Genomic DNA, 22,190 nt, shown 5'->3' with positions numbered 1-22,190 from the left:
AATAACTTGTCTTAAATTAATTACAAAATCGCATTTTTCTTTTATAGAAAATCGACTGTTTTGGTTTTTTTTTTTTTTTTAAGGAAAGGAAAGTCGAGATTGAAATTAAAGAAAAAACCTCGTCGACCCTATATAAATACGCATGGGCCTCCACGTTGCTCAGCCCCAAGTCCTCAAGTTATTTTTGCCACCATACAAATGGAGGCGCCTCTGCTTGATCGCAGCTCCGGAGAGCACCATTTGATCGGAGACGACGGAGACTACCTTCCGGCCAAAGGAATCAAAGATTGGTGGACAGTCTTTTGGATTGAAACCGTGAAACTATGGAGAATTGGAGGACCTATCGCGTTTCAAATTCTGTGCCAGTTCGGAACGAATTCGGTCACTAACATGTTCGTAGGTCATCTTGGAGATGTTGAGCTCTCTGCGTTTTCGATTGCACTCTCCGTGGTTGGGACCTTCTCTTTCGGATTCATGGTCAGTGCTTTGTTGTTTCCGGAGTTAACTTATCTGTTCCGTAATAATTCCTCGCATTGTTGGTACGTTTTGATTTTTATTATTTTTTTATTGTTAAAATCCATCAAATTTAATTTGAATACTAGTTCAGAAAAATTTGCTTGCAATTGCTTCTTAAGAGTTAGTGGAGGGAGGTAATCGGTGGCCGGGGACTGTGGCGGCGGTAGATGGGATGGAGGTTGTGCATGAGTGATTTTTTGCGTTGGAAATTGAGAGGTTAAGTCAAAGAATTCAGAAATCTAAATCACATGAGTGGAGCAATCTAACACAATGAGACCTTTTTTAAAAATAAAGAGAGTTTTTTTAAACAAAGAAAAGAAGAACAAAAATATTTAAAATTGACCATCATTTTAAATTTTCAGAAAAAGTTATAAACGAATAAACAAAAAAAGTAATAAAAGAATTTTAAAAAAATTGGAGGCCCCGCCGAGGGAGGCCCAGGGCAGCTTCCCCCTGGAGCCTGCCCCGCGGCTTGGAGGTTTAAGAATTATCTGGTCTTTATCTTATTCATGTTCTAAATAATTCCCGGGGTCCCTAGTTTCAAATATTAATGAGCATCATTGAACCATCAAAAATCTTAAATTACATCTGCATGCTGTTTAATTTTCATATATTTGTAGATTTATACCCTCAGGAAGTTCTATAATCATTGGTATTTCGTCAAATGAACGTAAAATTTAAACTTATTTTTGCAGTAAAAGGACTTGATTGTTTGTTTTTGTTAAAAAACCAACTTAAATAATAAGTTGAAGTATTAACCAAATTATTGGAAACATTTCAAAATTTAACGAAATGAAACGTGACAGAGTGAGACAAATTGAAATGTTAAATAAAATTTGCCTTTCAAGATTTTGTTAAACTTGCGAGTTTTGTTCATGCTACCATGTGTTGAGTGGATAAATCATGGTCACTCTTTCAATCATGATGTATGGTTAAGTGACTACGATTCATTACTCAGCACATGTGTCATGTGATGAGTAGATGAGGGCATTACACATATGGATGGCCTCTACCAAGCCAAAATTGCGGCCATGTTGCCTTTACTTCTTTGTGTATAAAAAATATAATCAACTGTGTCTTTATTCATTGTGACGACTCTTACGCAAGGCAGAAAACAAAATGAAAAGTACATGTTAATCTCAATGGATAACAACAATACTTGATGCAAACCTTTGATTGCAAGTTGGCTTTCATTGGCTTGGGTGCTCTTTACTCAAATGTTTGGCTACGAAACTGGATATACTGACTGGGAGTATGTCCAAATGTTTGGAGACAATAGGTTGTAGAAAAATTTAAAGTTGATTATCCATTTTTTTATGTTAGTTTGGAAAACAGAAATTCCATTTTTGCTAGCTATGCAATAAGAATTATGTACATGTGTGTGTGGTTATGCAGAAAATATAGTAGGAAATGGAGAGATTGGCATGTCTTCCCCTCTCCCTCTTCCACTGGATGTAAAGAAGGTTAATAATCTATAAAGAATTCAAAAAACAACATCGAAGTGTTAGAAAGAAGTGAAATGATTCTTTTTGACTTCTAATCCTAATGCAACTGCTATGTGCATAAAGCGATCTTTATCAACATACTCATTAATCTGGGATGCAGTTCAAGTAGAAATATTAAGACTCGATGGTGTTCCTATACGATGATTGCTGATGATTAAAATATGTGACTTTTCATTAAATTAAAAACTCTGCAAAAAAAGGGCAACAAGATCTGATCCCGTGTTCTGCTCAACCAGCTTGGCATGGGGAGTGCCCTTGAAACTCTATGTGGTCAGGCATATGGGGCAGGTCAGGTTTATATGCTAGGAATCTACATGCAACGCTCGATCCTAATCCTATTCTGCACCTGCATCCTACTTCTGCCACTGTACATATTTGCTACACCAATCCTCAAGCTACTAGGCCAGCAGGATGATATTGCAGATCTGGCTGGAGTATACACCTTACTGGTCATCCCTCAACTGTTTTCACTTGCTATCACCTTCCCAACACAAAAGTTCCTTCAGGCTCAGAGCAAAGTCTCCGTGCTCGCATGGATCGCGTTTCTTATACTGGTGTTACAGGTCATTATGTGCTGGTTATTTGTCAATGTGTTTGACGGGGGTGTGAGTGGTGCTGCCATGGCATTTAATATGACTAGTTGGGCTAGTGCTATCGCACAGTTTGTTTATGTGGTGGGGTGGTGCAAAGATGGTTGGAAGGGATTTTCATGGTCTACATTCACGGAGATACGGGCCTTTGTCAGATTGTCACTTGCATCTGCTATCATGATGTGCCTGGAGATTTGGTACTTCATGAGCATTATCATACTTACTGGGCATCTAAGCAACGCTGTGACAGCTGTTGGTTCCCTTTCTATTTGGTGAGCACACTTTTTCATGGTCTCATGAATGTAGTGGTTCTGCCATTTGAAATATGAGCTGACAATCTTCAAGATTAATTTGGCTCGTGTTTTTTAGTTGAATCAGCCCCACTTGAAATATATGGGCATTTTTCTGCCTTTTAAATGATTATCATGAGCTAAAACATCATACTAATGCATTTCAGATTCTTAAAATTGTATTTTGTTGATCTTTCAGCATGAACGTCAATGGTTGGGAAGCCATGCTGTTCATTGGGATCAATGCTGCTATAAGGTATAAAACAATAGTGCTGCATCTTTTTTTGCACATTTTTTCATTTCCCCATCCTTTCTGTTTCAGTGTTCGGGTCTCGAATGAGCTTGGATTAGGACATCCAAGAGCTACAAAATACTCTGTTTATGCCGCAGTCTTTCAGTCGCTCCTGATTGGGATTTTGTGCATGTTCACCGTACTTCTGACTCGAAATCATTTCAGTAGAATTTTTACTAATAGCGAAGATATGCAACGAGCTGTTGCTCACCTCTCGGGCCTCCTTGCAATCACAATGGTTCTTAACAGTGTCCAACCAGTGATATCAGGTCCATAGGCAAATTCCAAATTTTTTCAATACATTGCACAAGTACTCATCAATATCAAGTTTTGATACAACGAGAAGAAATCGTCCTATTTCAGGTGTTGCTATAGGAGGTGGATGGCAAGCTCTAGTTGCTTACATCAACATGGCATGTTATTACATTTTTGGTCTTCCTCTAGGATATGTTCTTGGTTATATGGCTAATATGGGAGTGAAGGTAAACAATTTCGTGGATGATAATCCTTGTTAGACCTACAATGACAACGCTGAGGTCTGTTACTTGACAATGTATATATCACCGTGCTTAAGATTTCTTGGATTTCAGGGACTTTGGGCAGGTATGATAGCCGGGACAGCTTTACAAACCTTACTTCTCTTGCTCGTGCTTTACAAAACCAACTGGAAGAAGGAGGTTAGTGCTGATGTTTCATGACCTTTTCTTTCTCGAAACAAGAAACAATCATAGCGAAATGGTTTATTCAAAGAGGAAATAAAGTCGAAGTTGTTTCGAGTTAAATGAGAGATAAAATACATACAAAATCAACTAGGCTGTTAACTTTCCCATCACTTTCGCAGTTTATTACTAGGGTCGCGGTTGAATTTTACCAATTTCTTACGAGTTCTCGCAGGTCGAACAGACCATGGAACGCATGCGGAAGTGGGGAGGGCAAGACATTTTAATTGTGAAACCACGCGATGACGGGCTTCCAATCAAGAATGCAGAGCATTAAAATGTTGAGTCTTCGTTGGCTAGGAGGTGCCGTTTAATTGTGAAAAATTTTGGTTTATCCAGCGTGAAAGACAATATTTGAAGCCTGAATTCTGTCAAGTTAATCCTGTCTCAAGTCTCAACAATGAATTGTCACGTCATATCTTTTCGAATTATTACTTAAAAATTTTTGAATTGGATTTCAATTTGTTCACGTCTTCCATATCATGATATAATTTTTAGGACATTGTGAATATTAGATTAGTCGATGCTTTAGATTGGCGACTAGTGCCTGAAAAATAATTCGTGTATTTTCAATTTTTCCATTAAGGCACTCCTACTTTATAAATTAATAATAATAAAATTCTAACACCGACAATTCCTCGTCCAAGTATCAGCATATGAGATGCAGAATATAAGTCCGATGAATAAAAAACCGGAATTCATCATGATACAACTCGCACAGGCATATGAAAAGGAGAGAATGAAATATCGATAATCCTACGCCACTGATTTTTGTTTCTTTGGCACACGGTAGCCACCAACAACACAAGCATGGTCTCGCTCAAATGGTTCAAGAGTAACCTGCTCGGCAGGTTTGAATTGGTCCGCTTGCAGCTTCTTTACTTCCTGGGCAAATACGGCCTCAGCAGGTACCGTTGAGTCGATGCAGTTTGCCTATGCAAACAAACACATAAGTTTAAAACTGCAACATTTTGATTCATATACATGTATCTGTTGGGAAGCATCATTAGATTGAAATTTGCGCCTACTTTTCAAATGACCCGGACCAGAAATTTTAAATCATCTTTCCGACGTAGCAAATTATATAATATTACATAAACTAACGCTAACGAATAGATCACGCTCAAAAAACATAATCAGAAACACAAACCTTAATTGAGATCACGAAATGGCCTCCAGCTTTCAAGAATAGGATGCATTTAGAGCTAAAATTCTCGCCTGAAAAAGGAAAAGGAGCACGTCCCACATTGTCATTGATAAGAGCAAAACTTCTATGATCTCTTGGCGGGCAGCGTCAGATAGATCTTGGTATAGGAGTCGATTGGTAAGCTCAAATTCAATTAGCTTGCATCAGGTAGCCAGAGGAAACACTCACATTTTTCGAAAAACAAATCAAACACCAGAACCTCGTAAAATTAGCCATCATAATATATATAATATATTAAATAATTAAGAAATATTAGTGGTTTAAAGACATGAAAAAAAAAAACTCATACTCTTCGAGTCTTAGACTAAGTAGCTCAACCTTCACAAGTACTTGTAAAGGTAAAGAAAATGATAAAAAAATAAATATTTAAGGAACCAAGTAATTAGTATAAATTCAAGAACACATCAGAGACTCGGTTTTTGCATCACCCATAACGTCTTGAAGGGGAATCCGAGTAGCTCATCATTTGTTTGTTCACAGTTGTAATCATGTAAATCAAGAAAAAGAATTCCAGAAGTCAATTTCGGAAATAAGCACTCCCAAGTCCCAATAAGAACAAACAAGGCGAACAGAAAACGAAGCAAAATTTAAAACTTTTGGAAGTACAGAAATAAAGGGACAAAAAAATACCAGTACCCATTAAAATACAATTATAATCCGTAAGTCAGGAGGAAACAACTAATTCTCAGCATAAGATAACACGCACAAGAACTTTTCGGAAACATAATCTACACAGAAACAAAACCTGGTCAGGCTGAGCAACGTCAGAGAATATGACATCCACCATTCCGACAAGCATTCTATACTTAGCAGGATGTCTAGCATCTTCAATTATGGGGATTACATTGGTCCTTTTCTTGGCCATGTTCACCAAGTCTCTACCACTCCTATGAGAAAATTCGACGGCATAAACAACCCCACCCTGCCGAAAATAGAAAAGAGGTTGATTGATAAGCACAAATTCATTAACTAATTTTAAGAATAACACAGCTCCACTTTAAGAGATACTTACAGGGCCAACAATATCAGAAACATGAGAAACAGTGGTTCCCGAAGCAGCTCCAAGGTAAAGAACACGAGCACCAGGTTTCTTATTCATATGAACAATAAATATATAAAAGGAAATCAATAATAATAATAATAATAATAATAATAATAATTCAGAATCAAATATGATTACAGATTCCATCTTATCCGGTAACAAGAGCAAAATCAAACTGAAAAATAGAAAGACTCCAAACTCACAATCCAAACATTATCAACTCCACCAAGAATCGCTGCAGCCAACTTAGAGCGAAAAGGATTCCACACTCTGTACTCAATCTTTGTTCCATCTTCGTTCTAAGCAAATAAAAAAAACAAATAGTCAAACAGCAATTATTCAGCAACCCATTCTTCAGTCATATAAACAAAGGGGCAATCCAAGAAAACAAAACAACGAATCAACTAAATGAAATTCCAGACCTGAACAGAGACTCTCTTCTCATTATAAACAGCTTCTCCAGGAACCATATTCTTGGTGCAAAGAGCATCTTCTTTCCCCTTAGCAATGAATACACCTTCATGCCTATGCGGCTCCACAATCACTCTGCTTCCTCCCTTCATCCCGCCTCTTCCACCTCCTCTTCCTCCGACTCCACCTCCACGGCTTCCTCCGCTTCTTCCGCCACCTCTCTTCATGGCACTCCCACCGCCGCCTCCCCTTCCGCCGAAACCTCCTCTACCACCTCTTCCTCCCCTTCCTCCATCTCCTCTTCCCCCTCTAAACCCGCCGCCACCGCCACGGCCTGAAAACAAAACAAATCAGCAAGCCAATTAGTGAACTTTACCCATCACTCCAATTATTATTGAAGGAAAATGAACAAGAGTAGATTACCTCTGTTTGGGGTTGTCGCGACCATGACTGCTGCACTGTATGGGCAAAGGAGAGAACAAAGTGGTGGCTGAGAGTTGCAATGAAGGGCAATTTATAAAAGAATCATGCTACTAGGGTTTAGGGTTTTCAGAAGTTGGTTTTTTTTTTAAAAAAAAAACACTTTATTATTTTATTTGGTCTTTTTTTGAAATGATATCAAGAATTTTTATTTATGAGACGGGTCAATACTATCGATATTCACAATAAAAAGTAATACTCTTAGCATAAAAAGTAATAATTTTTCATGGATGACCCAAATAAAAGATATGTCTCAAAAAATACGACATGTGATATCGTATTTTTGTCTTTTATTTGAAAAGTCATATTTCATCGGCTTTGGATATAAATCCAAACCACATTTTGTATATAAAAGTGTTAAATTATCAGGTTTACTCATTCCAAATTTCCTCATGATTTCCAATACTAGATCGATCGAATCTCATTGTATTATAAATTAATACAATATAATTCAACTTTGAGTTTAACTCGCAAAATTTTGAATTATCACGTCTTCCGTTTCCATATTTCATGATTGACACTAAAAATAACGTGTAGATATCTTGTCAGATGGTCTCACGAATCTTTATCTGTGAGACGGATCAACTCTACCGATATTCACCATAAAAAATAATACTATTAACATAAAAACTAATATTTTTTTCACGGTTTACCAAAATAAGATATCCGTTTCAAAAAATACGATCCATGCGATTGTCTTACACAAGTTTTTGCTAAAAACAAGACCCAAAAGATTTTAAAAACCGAACCTTATTTACTATTAAAATTAATTCATATAATATTGGACACTTTTAAAAATATGGTTATTCTATTTATTAATTAAATATATATTTGTATCTATGTGATATAGTAACTTGAGCATTTATTTTATCTTTTTATTCATTTTTAGGTGATTTATACTAAATAATAATTTTATGGAATTACTTTCTGTATATAATCGTAATTTACGTTTAAAATCTAATATTAATTAATTAATTTATAAGGACCTTAAATATTATTCGGCTTTTATAAACGATAAATTTATCTGTTGGAAGGATGATTGAGACTGATTTTAAAGATTTAAGTCCTCGTCCATCTTTACTTGAGATGGACAAAGTATTTTGTCTTCCAACAAGTGGAATTAGAAATATGATTCTGCTCGAACTAAAATTTTAAAGTTTATAATTTTTTAATATTTTAAATTGATCTACCCGACTAATATCATATTATTCCAAAATTATACAAAATTTATATATAAAATTTTTTAAAAAAATATTGGACCAGCCCGGTTACATATGAATGTGGCTCTGCCACTGCTTCCAATGTATTAGCTTTTAAATATAACACAAAATACATGCAATGTGTGCATGAATAATTGATTTTAGAAAATGGCTGGTGAATTTGCGGAGGAGAAGAAAGTTGGCATCAGCGCGGGAAATGTGAAGCCCAAGAAGCTGATAGGAAGAAAAGAATGCCAGCTGGTCACTTTCGATCTTCCGTACTTGGCGTTTTACTATAACCATAAACTGATAATTTACAAAGGCGGCGATGGTTTTGACGGAATTGTGGAGAAATCGACTTGCTGCTGTCTTGGAGGAGTTTTATCAGTTGGCAGGGAAATTGGATAAAGTTGATGAGGATGGTGTGTTTAGAGTGGTGTCTGACGACGATATGGAAGGAGTAGAGATGGTGGCCGCGGCGGCGGAAGAGGTGGAGACGGCGGAGCAGGGAAGTCGAAGTTTAAGGAACTGCTGCCTTACAACGGGATCTTGAATTTGCAAAGCCGCTGCTGGCAGTGTGCAGGTAATTGTGGTGGCGGTTTGGTAGTATTTATTGCATGCCACAAATTGTGACCAACTTTATACGTATTATCCATTTTAATCTAATCTACATTATGATCTAATTGGGTTTAAAACCAAGACTGACCATTTAGTTTCTCACTCGACATTCTTTCTGTGTTTCATATTAGATAAAAATTAAAGTTTCACACTGATAGGAAATCGAGCACAACTCTGCTCATCTCCAAGAAGTTTACCTCTTCAAGATTTCTGGTGAACGTGGATAAAGAACTACAATCATTTTCGATCAGTGTTATCATCGTGATAAACTTGAGCAATTTCAATCAATAACTTTGTTTACATATTTAACCTTTTCAAGTTTCAAAAAGCATGCGAACGTAAACTAATACAACAGAGCTGCTGCATAAATATTGTATACGCGTGACAATTCTTGCATCAAGATCAATCCTGAAACAGAAACACGAGTAAATTAACAATTCCTCACTCTCAGACTACCGTCAAATGACAAAACTCTCTTGCTTACCACACAATCAAAGACAAAAACACTTAACTCATTATCGCCCAAGGCATGCTACAAGTTCTAGATAACGTTTGAAAAATCGTCATTCTGAAATTTCATGCCTTGCTTTTGGTATTTGCAGGAGAAGGGCTAGACGGCACAGCTCAAGGGACTTCTTGGAGATCGTCGGCCTTCGGATTTTGAGCGGGAATTGTCTCTGAAGAAGCTTCTTCTTGAGGCGCGTCTAATGTTTTTTGAAAATCTACATTAGCTATATCTGAAGAACCATATTGAGTAGCGTCCAATGCTTGGGATTCGAATTGAATACGGGATCTCTCTGCTTCTTCTTGAGGCGCGTCTGAAGTTCTTTGAAAATCTACATCAATCGTATCTGAAATACCATACTGAGTAGCGTTCAATGCTTGGGATTCGGATTGAATACGAGCTCTCTCTGCTTCTTCTGCCTGCTCTTTCTGCAGTTGAGCAAGAACTCCAGTCAGCTTTTCTGCTGTGATCATCGAGGAGTCCACTTTCGACTCTTCCACACTGTCAGATGGAACACCATCTGCAATTTTTTTATTATTAATCCACCATTTTGAGTTTAATCAATGACAGATAGGTCATCCACTCAAAATCGCCGCTTTGGAAATATTTACCTAAGACCTGATGCTCAGTCAAAATGATGCGGGGAGTAACAATGGTTTGAAATACGTAGAAAATCCTTCAATCTAGACACAACCTTAGAAAACGATCTTGTTATGGATATATGAAAAAAAGAACCTCTGAATCAATCAAGTGACATTTCTGAACTGATGTGCATAAAATATACTTCAGGTAAGCCTCCTGTTCTCAAAGAAGTTGCAATAACATCAAGGCATCACAAGGCACACAATATTAGCGTGTATAGAAAATTAGCAGCCCGTTGATTCATCCTTCAGTTTTTAAGTCCGATAAAATATATTTCTAGGAGCAATATGCAATTTTTTTTAACCATCTGTTACAAACCCATAAGTGCTGAATTTTACCGGTTGTTAGGTAGAAGTGATGGTGTCAAGGTGGCTGGCAAGAACTGTTGCCACCCCAACCCAAAAAACACAAACCTTTTCCGATCAATTTCAATATTATGTTGTATACAGAACAAATATAAATTTGCTCCTCAATATTTTGAATTTTAGTTTAGCCAACTTCTGTCTCTGAAACTACAGAATATAGTTTTGACGCATTGACCATCAATGAATAAAATTTGCAAAATAGAAAACCAGCTTCTTGATGAAGATTAGTCACCAAAGTCTTCAAAAAATATTGTGTGTATTGGAATATAGGATATTCATTTCAGACCATCTATCAGTAAACTTCTACTTTTCCAATCTAGAATCAAACAATCTTTATTTTTTTAATCTTTTTGCAAGAAAATGATGTTCAAATGTGAAGCAACCCCGTGAATCTGTAGCAAAAAATATTAGAATAGTTAAAAAGATAGATGAAACTCACTGGATTCAACATTCGCCCCTGAATCCTCTGTGCTATCCTTTGTCAAAGGCTTGGTGGTGTTAGACGTAGAAGGTCTTGGCACTTGATTGTCTGTTTCATCGAGACCAATCTCTCGTTCAAGGGTACTCTTGAATTCCCTCGAAACTTCCTTCAAGAAAAATGAAAAATAAAAAATGACTAGTGATAAAAGTAACAAAAACCATTTTTACGCTTGAACAGTAAACAAAACATGTAGACTTGCCTGAAGTTCTCTAATTGTAGGTTGGAATGCACGAAGAGTTTTACCCAGATTACGAGCAACCTGTTGTAACAAAAAGAAACTTTAAGAGTTCCTGTCTCAGTTTTCTGCCAATTTTTTAATCTTACCAAATCAAGAATGGCTTATAAAACAAAACAATTCTACCAAGAGTGTGGTGGGAGTGTAGTTTCCGGGCTCATCTACAACAAAATCTGCATCATGTATAGGAAGTTTGAATTTGTAAATACAAATCATACTCACTGCAAGCTTAAACTTGAGTTTATAATACAGACTGTAATACATATAAAATTATACACTCAAACAGAACGGTGTTCATGGGTGACAGTATTGAAATAGACACGGGATCAAATCTTGAGCAAGGAAAATTAATGTGACTAGTATCTATACAACATCTCCAACTTTTCACATCATTTTCATTCAGAAACAATGATAATAACCAAAAACAGTGCCGCTTTGGTGAGGAGGAACTATTCTTCTTGAAGGACTTCACTTAGGACCAAAGACTCCGTAACATTCCCATGGAAAATTGAATACTACCACGTTACTAATAAGAACAAACTACAGTTTCCATTCATCTGAGTAAATAACATCCAATACAACATCTAGAGTTGCTGAATGAAAAAAATTTCGTGGAAAGTAAGACTTATCGTTTTCACTAGCATGTTAGGCTCAACATGAAAGACAATCCCACAAATTTTTTCTCAAAACAGGAAACGACGAAGGTAGAAATGCGGTAGTTAACCTCAGCTAGACCTTTGGGCCCAAAAACCAACAAAGCCACCACCCCAATAACCAGAGCCTCTGGAGCCCCAACTCCAAACAAAGAAGCATACACTCCTTTAGCTTTAACTTTCACCTTCTTTTCTGCAAACCACGTTAAAAGATACAAAAGAAAGAATCTTGGTTACAAATCTGAAAAATTCACATCAACGCCACAAAATGTCCCTCATAGAAAGTACGATATTCAACTTCACAAATCCAACAAAAAACAGCACAATAGAATACAAGAAAAATACCTGTTTTCACATAATACCGCGACATTGAAACGCCCAGATGCTTGAGCCCATTCCACTGGGGAAAAACAGTAAAACCCAGTTGATGGATATATTTAGCCGGCTGAAAGATTGCATTTTTAGGTACCGAAGTTGCAGAATACGACGAGGCACAAAGAACGATTTTGGCACCGGTAGCGGATGATGAAGAAGAATGCAACAAAGACGATGGATTGGTCGAAAATGCCACGGCCATGGTCGAGGTCATTTCCGATTGGGCTGATTCAAGAAACTAGTCCATGAGAAGTTTCAGCCACCATATCAATGATTATATCACACATAAGCAGGTGAAAAATGAGTTTCAATTCGAGTATATACTACATACATACATCATTTGTACACTATGGGCTCCATGAAGAAAACATCATTCTCCTTGGAAACTATGGGCCCATTACCAAATCCATAGGCCTAAAAGGTGGCTGAAGGGCCGAAGATGCCTAGCACCGTGGACTCGAGGCTCGTTTGGGGCTGTAAATGAATCGAATCGAATCGAGTTTTATGAAATTTTCAGTATTCGATCTCGAGCTCGAATTCGAATTAACATATTCGAAGCTCGATTCGAAACTCGAACTTTTATTATTTTCGATTCGAACTGAGGCTCGAGTTCGAATTCGATTCGAACTCGAATAATATTATATATATTATATATTATAATATTATATATAATATATTATATATATATATATATGTATAATAATATTTTATTTATTTTTTAAATATAATGCTAAAGTTCGCGAACAGTTCGTGAACAATCGAACAATATAATTTTAGCTCGAATTCGATTCGAAAAATATTCGAACATGTTCGAGTTCGGCTCGAATTCGATAATTTCGAATTCGAACCAAATATTATTCGAACCGACTCGAAAAGTTCGTGAACGTATTCAGTTCATTTACACCCCTAGGCTCATTTAGCACATGAATCTCTTAGTCCATCTCTATCTCACTAAGTTACCTTAACTACTAAACTTCGGAAGCTCTCTGCTCTCCTATGATTTTGGTCAATGAAGATATATACTGATCTCTCCATCTATGATTGCAGGCTTCCAAATCGCACTATAATTTGAGTTTTTTTTAAACCCAATTTTGATTCTTCAAAGTTCAAGATTTGCTTTCGTTCGAGCCAAATGCGTTATCTATTTTACATTTGATTTGGACTGATTTCGAGTATTGTGATACTAATACAAGAAAGACTTGTTCTTTATTAGCATACAATTGACATAACCAAGTTTCGATTTAAGAATTTCCTCTATAATAATGCATTAATTAATATGGTTGGATTTGATTAAGTTTGCATGATTGAAAATGGGGTGAGGGGAATAAAATAAGGTAATATTATCAAAAGTTTAATTGCGGGTATCAACCACCACCTACTTGAGCATGTGATATGCTGGTTAAGCTATGGTGAAGTTGGACCACAAAGCATACTAAGAAACCCCCCCCCCCCCCCCCCCCCAACCCATATGAATGTAAGTTTGTGATAAATCCATGAGAAGCAATTCTTGGTAGGACCCAATTTTTCCAATCCCACTTTTCCCACCTCTTTTCCTATCTCCATAACAAACAACTAAAATCATCAAAAAATATTTCGTTTATTAAAAAAAATATCAAAGTTTCAATAATAGATTACCAGAATCATCCTACTCAAAAAACTGTTTTAACTAGTTTGTAACAGTAAAATTATCTAATTAAGTGACATTTGAACTCAATACCGCGAGAATTTAGTACTTTGTCTTTGTCAGTAGGCCAAAGATCCCCTTTGTTAGGAGCCACTAGTTAGTATAATATGTGAGAGAGAGAGAGAGAGAGAGAACGTTGTTGAAAGATGGGAGTGTAAAAGGGTTGATCATGGCGAGATAATTTTGAAGTTTGATTCAACAATGTAGTCAATTAAAAAGTTTTAACATAAAAAGACTATGGTAAAGGTAGTTATAGTTATTGAAAAAGAGGCTTTCTTATGACAGCTATGTAGAAAGTTTTTAAAAGGTGGAAGATAAAAAGTAAAGTAGGTCTTCTTACATGAAGAGGTGATGGATTTTATAAGATACAGGTTCACAAAAACTCATTTGAGACGGTCTCACGTGTTAATTTTATAAGACTGATATTTTATTTGAGTCATTCATTATAAATTATTGACTTTTATGTCAGAAGTATTATTTTTTATTATAAATATGATCAAAGTTGGTCGTCTCATGAATAAATATACGCGAGACTGTATTCGTGATACCGTTTCATAAAATATTTACTCTATTATGTTTTAATTATCATTTTTTATTTTTCCTGAAAACATTATAATTATAAAACAATTAAAAGTAGATCCATATAAGAATCTATTTAGAAACCACACACGATGTTTTTATTTTATTACTTTGATAAGTTTGTTGATTATGATTTACATTGCTCAACATAACATCAAAATAATGGAGACTACTATTTTTTGTTTTGTTTTTGTTTTGAAGTGGTCGAGATCATATACATTTGTTTAACTCCATCCTCGAAAGCTAGTTTTAATGAGGATGATTGTTGATATTCATATATACAACTCTAAAAAATTTAATTCGATCGATGTAGGATATCTAACACTCACACTCATGCTCCGAAATAAACAATTGGAACGTAAAATTTAAAAGGTATTAGTGGGTGACTCATAGGACGGTCCAACACATAACGATGAGACGTGCTCTAATGCCACGTTAATATCATAGACTTGATCATAATTTGACCTCCAAACTAGCTCATAGAGAGAGGATTGCCAAAATTCATATATACAACAAGAACTTAATTCAACCGATGTGAGACATCTGACACATTCTCTCATGCCAAAGAATGAACAATCAAAACATGAAATTTATTGTACATTAGCAGGTTGCCTATTAGGGTAGTATAAGACTAAATATCAAACATGACTCTAATTATATGTTAAGATCATATAATTGTGTCCAACTCCACTTCAAAAGTTAGCCCAAAAAAAAATTGTCTAAATTTATATATACAACTCTAAAAAACTTAATTCAAATTGACTTGAAAAATCTAACACTATATAACATTATTTTGTTAAAAAATGAGTTTTTTTCAAAAAAAATGTAATAACAAAAAATTAGTAAAAGGGAGATGTGAATTAGATATTGGGGGTTGAGATATCATTGTCAAAGAAAGGAAAGGATAATGTTTTAGAGGGAACCACCCGTGCAAAAAAGCATGTAGTTAATATCACATGGGGAAAGAATTTGGAAAAAGTGTCATTTTCTATCGCACGAGGGGTAAAAATGACTCATCGCACGTGTATGCCCTCACTAATTCAAGAGTGGATCTCATGTGAGACCGTCTCACGGATCTTAATATATGAGACGGGTCAACTCTACCCATATTCACAATAAAAAGTAATACTCTTAGCATAAAAAGTAATACTTTTTCATGGATGACCCAAATAAGAGATCCGTCTCACGAATACGACCCATGAGACCGTCTCACACAAATTTTTGCCCTACTTCAAATACATAATAATGATCAAAAGTAAAAAAATGTAATCCAATTATTATTATATAATATAAGAATCAACTATTTGCGAACAAAGAATTTCATCCCAAAAATTATCCTCTTCATCAACCCGATTACTTAATTAATAATAGATTCAAAATCTTAATTATTCATTACATATGGTATAAGAAATTAGATATAATATCATACGCAAAAACTCATGTGAGACGGTCTCACGTGTTAATTCTGTGATACATATATTTTATTTGAGTGAATTTTTTTTATTTTTATTATAAATATGAACACGATTGATCTATCTTATAAATAAAATTCCTTGAAATTATCTCACAGAAAATATACTTAATATCATTATCATAAAATAAGGATATCGAATCAAATATATGTAAAAGAATATAATAAAATATTTTATTTATTATGTAGAGAAAAGTGGCAGTAGGTAACTTGGGTTGGGTCACAAAATGAGTTGGCCTTTGGCCCTAATTCCCAACCAAACTCACGAAGGTCACGTGACATGGAGTTAATTTGGGAGTGTGGGCGCACACAACCCCAAACGTACACCACATTAAAGGCGCACAACACCTCCACCTGGCGTCAGTTTTGCCATTATTAGTCGATCTACTCTTGCCCTGCGGGGAGCTGTAAAATGCCGATCGACGGAATGATTGGAGTTTCCAGTAATTTAGCTAATTGCATTTTAAACCCAACATCATCTATTAAAAACATAAATCCCCCTCTTTGTAAGTAATTATACAAAGCCTGTTTCGTCATGATTGCGACCCCACCATTCTGCATATAATCCCAAAATAATAGCTACAGAGAACCAATCTCTAATCTTATATATACTAATATATCGACACGCACGTTATTTGCTTGTATAATTTTTTTTATAATTCATTTTATTTATATTTAAATGATGATCAAAATATAATTGTAAGAAATAGCGATAGAACACATTGTAATTTTGATATATAAATTAAAAATAAATGGAAAAATAAAAAAATAAAAAATGACTTCAAGAAGAATTGAACATATAACCTAAATCCTAAAAAACAATTATTCTATCCACTGAACTACATATAACTTGCATTAAAGTTTAAAAAATAAAAAATGACTTCAAGAAGAATTGAACATATAACCTAAATCCCAAGAAACAATTATTCTATCCACTGAACTACATATAACTTGCATTAAAATTTTAACATTTTATTAATATATATAATACTAAAACAGACTATGACACCAAAATTAGTTACTCTAAGTGTCTCAAACTTAATAAAATAGTATGACAGATTATAATCAATCAGTTAATAATTAAGAGAATAATATATTTACTTATGAATATATGAATATGTTAAATTAAAAACAATTGGAGTAATCTGATAAATTTTCTTTTATAAAAATAATAATTTTTAATAAATTGAGTAAAAAATAATAATCTAACAAAAATTATGAGTGAAATGATATCTGAGGAAACATTTATAAAGACATTTCACGATTTGTTTGTGTCTGTCTCAGCGTCCTGAAATATGCCATGTGCTCTTCCGTGTAGTTTTCGTTGATTGACTTCTCTCCAAAGCCACCGGGAAATACATCCAATTCCGACGTTGAACAGCTGGAATCCGACGTAAGATCGCCATGAGCAGCGTTCGGGACACCGTGGAAACAGTGAATGCTGCAGCAACGGCCATAGTTACTGCTGAAAGCAGAGTTCAACCTTCTACGGTGCAGGTGTGTATCGATTGATTTCGTTTGAAAAGTTTCCTGATGTAGATGGGTGTTGGGATTTTCCTTTCAAGAATTGTGTGTTCTGTTTGAAATTCTGTTGATGGATTGGGAATGGGTTTGGATCAAAGAGGAATAAAGATTGAGTTTTGATGGTTTGTTCTTTATTAATGTTATTTTATTATGCTTCAGGAAAGTGGTTATGATTGAGTTTTGACTCATGAAGTTGTGCTGTTAAGTCTACATAAATCATTGGTTGGGTTATCATTCAATAAAGTTAATTCGGAGAAAGATAAAAAAATTCCACATTTCAACCTCAAGACTTAAATGATACAACTTTTGAGCTACAATGATTTTTTAGTGTAGTACATGAAAGGTTTGAACTATGTATATTCCCTCGTTCATAATCTCTTACTGCTCTTGCAAAGAATAAAAATTCTAGAAAACTATTTCAATTTTGTCAAAAATATTAGATTCCAGATTTTCCCAGATTCCCTTTTGACTTCATGCGCTGATCTGATGTATGTTTTGACACTTAAATGATTTTATTTATGAGATTTTGAATCAAGGATACCGCATTTTCTGTCTGACCCTAATTTGGCCTGGTCTTGAATGATTCCATTTCTTGAAAAAAGTCTGGTTAAACCTTTCGTAATCGGCCTGCTTTTGGTTGGATCCTTCAAATCTTGTTGTCAGATCCTTTGAAATGAGAAGCCTTTTATGTCAAATTCTAGGATCGGAGTTTTCTCCATAATATCTGAGAGAGAAATGCAGATTATGTATGATATAGGACTGAAGGGTTGTGGCAATACTAAATATTTGGAACTTTACAACGGTGCAAATGCTTCAATTTAGTCTTACTCCAACAGGGTAATTTTTTCTTTACTAAACAAATAAAGAGAGAAAATCGAAGGATATGTAAATAGGATTATAATGGATTAGGTGGTTTGGAGAAAGAGTACTATTTTTACATTTCAATTCGATCCATTTTACGCCCTGGATATCAGAGCCCTCGGTGTATGAAAAATTGGCCTGAAGGACACCTATTAAAAGAAATTTTCAGCCAATCCAATGTCTGTTGGAATGGATGAATCCTTGTATAACCCACTCACAAAGAGTGTGTAAGAATAGGTGTATTTTACAAGTGTTTAAAAGTTTTGGATAGTGTAATTCTGGAGGACTAAGGTTCGGTGGATCTTGGAATGCTTTATCCTTTTTGTATGACTCGTTTATTTTTCCACAGGGTTGCTGTTATGGGAGTAACTTAACCTTATAGATTTGATTAATTTGATCGTTTATCTATCTTGTTTCGTGTTTGGAGTATAATACTATAATTATTGCCTTGTTTTTGTTCACTCGTAGAAGAAAAGATGGGGAAGTTGGTGGAGTCTCTACTGGTGTTTTGGTTCTCACAAGAACAGCAAACGAATTGGCCATGCTGTCATTTTGTCGGAACCAACTTCACAGAGAATTATAGCTCCGGTCACTGAGAATTCGAATCATCCTGCCACTATTATGCTTCCATTCATTGCCCCTCCCTCTTCTCCTGCATATTTTCTTCGATCCAATCCTTCCTCTGCCACTCAATCACCTGTAGGTGTACTTTCTGTTCATGCCTACTCACCAGGAAGGACAGCGCCCATTTTCACAACCGGTCCTTACGCTGACGAGACTGGATTAGTTTCGCCTCCATTGTTTTCTACCTTCACAACTGAGCCTTCTACTGCTTCATTTACCCCACCTCCGGAATCTGTTCAAATGACAACACCTTCCTCACCAGAAGTCCCATTTGCTCAGCTTTTGTCGTCATCTCTTGCTCGAAACAAGAGATGTAGTGGGATGAATCTGAAATACCCATTGTCCCAGTACGAGTATATACCCTACCCATACCCTGGAAGCCCTGGTGGTCATGTAAAATCACCAGGCTCGACTATTTCTAATTCTGGAACGTCTTCGCCTTTACCTGATAAACGTGCGAACCGTTGAATTGCGAATTGGGGAAGCTCCCAAGTTTATAGGCTACGAACACTTTTCTAACCGTAAATGGGGTTCCAGATTCGGTTCTGGATCAATAACTCCCAATGGCTGGGGGTCAAGACTAGGCTCTGGAACTTTGACACCAAACAGCGGGCCATCGATGCTCGATTCTGGAACCCTGACACCTAATGGTGGAGAACCCCCATCTCGGGACAGTAACCTTTTAGAGAACCAAATTTCTGAAGTAGTCTCATTAGCTAACTCTAACCGGGAATCACCGAATGATGGAACTGTCGATCACAGAGTGTCTTTCGAACTAAACGGTGAAGATATACCCACTTGTATTGTGAAGGAAACAGTCCCTAATTCGTGTATAATCCCATCAAGAATCCCACCAGAGGCAACATCTTCAACAAAGAATGAAAGTAGCCCAATGGCTATTGATATGGAAGGAGATGGCTGTCATCAAAAGTATCGTACAATCTCTCTTGGTTCAAGCAAAGATTTCAACTTCAACAATGCAAAGGGACAAGTCTCGGAGAAATCCATCATCGACTGTGAGTGGTGGACAAATGATAAAGCTTTGAAAAAGGAATCCAGCCCTCAAAACAACTGGACTTTCTTCCCAATGCTGCAATCTGGAGTCAGTTAACGCTAAACACGTAACTATATCTAGACATAAAGATTGAAACTTTAGAAATCAGGGAACCAAAGCTTGTTTGTCGGTGAAGTGCACATGGATTTGTACAGGAGAAAGATTTCTCTGAACTCATGACCATACTGGATAATAGTGTTTTGTATGAGATTTTTTTGTCACTATTCAGCATTACTACTAAATATAGATACCATGAGGACTTGTATTGTTAACGGGGTTCTATTCTGTTAAATAACGTTAATGTAATAAAAAAAACATATTGAGTTATCATGTGCCAACACTGTTAAAAGCCTCCTGTTAAAAGTGTGAGGAACAAGACAGGGTACAACTAGCTCCGTATGTCTGTAGACTGTATGGTCTTTGAAAGAATGTCATTTGTAGATTTGATTCTGTCCGAAACTAACTCATTTCACATGAATCTTGATTCTAATAGGATATCGATCTCTTGATAGCTTCGATGATATTCTTGGGGTAATCCTTCAAGGATAGATAAAAAAGAGATCATTTTTCAAGTGATGAAATACATTATTCCATGTGAAATTACGGATGCGATCATTTTTTGACGATTGGATCTATACTTGAGATAGATAGGGTAACATCAAATAAATCTGCAGTCTGATGCTGAGTAATATGAGTACATAACACCAACATTGTTCCATAGCAGACTTCATGCTAGTAGGCCGATACCAGTTCTGCATATGCCGCCTGTTCTTGTACTCTCCTAAAGCAATAACCACATATTTGTAGAATTTTTTTAAAAAAATCATACACAAACAATTATAATAATGAAAGTTATCATAATATTTTGTATCTAAAAGAAAAAAAATTCTGGTTAAAATGTTAGCTATTCAATGACTGCCAGGCGCAAGCACATGCATATTCCATTTACAATAATCTCTATTTATTGTCAATCAGACTTTTATAATTCTTTGAACCTACGGTAGTTAGCAGCCAGCCATATTGCATTTCATGTACATATGAAAGTGAATGTGGAAGAATACTGCTAAAGAAGGGGAAATGACTAATGGGGCATTGAAAATTATAGTTTTCAATAAAAATTATTCAAAAAATTTGGTAGAAACCAATAAATCGATGGTGTTATTGACTGACGGCTACGTTATTGAACAATGTGCCTATTAACATGCTTTTACTCGTAATTCATCGTAACAGATCTTATTCCAGAATTCAATTTAAAAAACCAAAATTTTATATATATAATAAAAATTATAAATTAAGTTATAAAATACATTTGAAACGATTCTTTGTATTTTATTTTAAAAAACTCCTTCAAAAATGAATTTAGGATATTTTTTCATTTCAAATACATTTTATAACCCAATACGTAACTTTCATTGTACATAGAGCACGACTATTAAAAGAATGCTCCGAATATTAACGATGATCTTAAATTTCATTAAAGAAACCAAATAATAGGTGATATTCAAAAGTGACCTTAGTCGGCCCTAGCCAAATTATAATATATATTACGTTTCAATTGATGAATTTGAAGCATGAGAGTAGATTTGATTTTGAAAGATGTTTAAGGGATGAATTTGAAATGACATTTATATATTTTGAATGTATTTGAAATATTTTTTTTACATATAAGCTCTCAAATCAATCCATTCGAGCACGGCGAAAACGATTTGATATAATCAAATAGCTTGTGTAAACGTTAAATGCTTGTTAAAATATTTATTTGATTAATGCGGTTTGCATATCATGTTTTTTTATAATTAAGTTAAAAATAAAAAAATATTTCAAAAATAATTCAAAAAAAATAATTTTACAAAATTACTTTAATCCGAAGCACGGATTATCCACGTGGACTTACAACGCGGACGCTCGTCCACGTAAGCACAGATGCTCCACCTATATAAGTTTATTATTATTATTATTATTTATTATAATTTTTAATAATTAATTTAATTCGAATGAAAAATATAAATATTTATAATATATGATAATATTAAATATTTTGTATTATTTGGTTGAGTGATTGAAAAATTAGATATATGAGAGGATTGAAGGGAAAAAATTAAGTCTATATATCATTAACATATATATAACTTCCATAAAAATATAAAATACTCGCATGATTTAATGATATTGAAATATGATGCAAAATAAAACACACTCGATTTAGCATAAAATAACTCGTATTTTAGTTATATGTTTTAAATTTCATTGTCTCATTCCTTACAGTTT

At 35.1% G+C, this 22,190-nt stretch overlaps 3 protein-coding genes, 1 non-coding gene and 1 pseudogene across 4 annotated transcripts; 2 read left to right on the top strand and 3 right to left on the bottom strand.

Annotated features, from left to right (window-relative positions):
- The first annotated feature begins 173 nt into the window (after positions 1 to 173).
- Positions 174 to 4,373, top strand: LOC142540316 (protein DETOXIFICATION 35-like). Its single transcript, XM_075646381.1, has 7 exons — positions 174 to 477; positions 2,258 to 2,883; positions 3,101 to 3,157; positions 3,224 to 3,462; positions 3,557 to 3,675; positions 3,784 to 3,870; positions 4,088 to 4,373. The coding sequence occupies exons 1-7, from the start codon at positions 199 to 201 to the stop codon at positions 4,187 to 4,189; spliced, it is 1,509 nt and encodes a 502-aa protein (XP_075502496.1). The 5' UTR covers positions 174 to 198; the 3' UTR covers positions 4,190 to 4,373.
- A 173-nt stretch (positions 4,374 to 4,546) lies between these two features.
- On the bottom strand, positions 4,547 to 7,138 carry LOC142540317 (rRNA 2'-O-methyltransferase fibrillarin 1-like). Its single transcript, XM_075646382.1, is given in 8 exon segments — positions 4,547 to 4,845; positions 5,063 to 5,103; positions 5,106 to 5,130; positions 5,865 to 6,041; positions 6,132 to 6,209; positions 6,365 to 6,460; positions 6,584 to 6,906; positions 6,996 to 7,138. Coding segments are annotated over 8 exon segments (942 nt in total). The 5' UTR covers positions 7,021 to 7,138; the 3' UTR covers positions 4,547 to 4,668.
- LOC142541240 (small nucleolar RNA snoR60) lies at positions 5,520 to 5,591 on the bottom strand. The gene has a single exon (XR_012819304.1). It is a non-coding gene; the product is annotated as a small nucleolar RNA snoR60 (small nucleolar RNA).
- Positions 7,139 to 9,230: 2,092 nt separating the features above from the next.
- LOC142540315 (sec-independent protein translocase protein TATB, chloroplastic-like) lies at positions 9,231 to 12,427 on the bottom strand. The gene is made up of 5 exons (XM_075646380.1): positions 12,096 to 12,427; positions 11,822 to 11,943; positions 11,058 to 11,121; positions 10,821 to 10,964; positions 9,231 to 9,894 (listed from the first exon to the last, which is right to left on the bottom strand). Exons 1-5 carry the CDS (start codon positions 12,337 to 12,339, stop codon positions 9,494 to 9,496), a joined length of 975 nt encoding a protein of 324 aa, XP_075502495.1. The 5' UTR covers positions 12,340 to 12,427; the 3' UTR covers positions 9,231 to 9,493.
- Positions 12,428 to 17,106: 4,679 nt separating this feature from the next.
- Positions 17,107 to 20,343, top strand: LOC142540314 (uncharacterized; annotated as a pseudogene).
- Positions 20,344 to 22,190: the final 1,847 nt, after the last annotated feature.

Source organism: Primulina tabacum, chromosome 3, assembly GCF_025594145.1.
Source record: "Primulina tabacum isolate GXHZ01 chromosome 3, ASM2559414v2, whole genome shotgun sequence".
NCBI lineage: Eukaryota > Viridiplantae > Streptophyta > Magnoliopsida > Lamiales > Gesneriaceae > Primulina > Primulina tabacum.
This window is presented reverse-complemented; position numbering and strand designations above follow the sequence as displayed.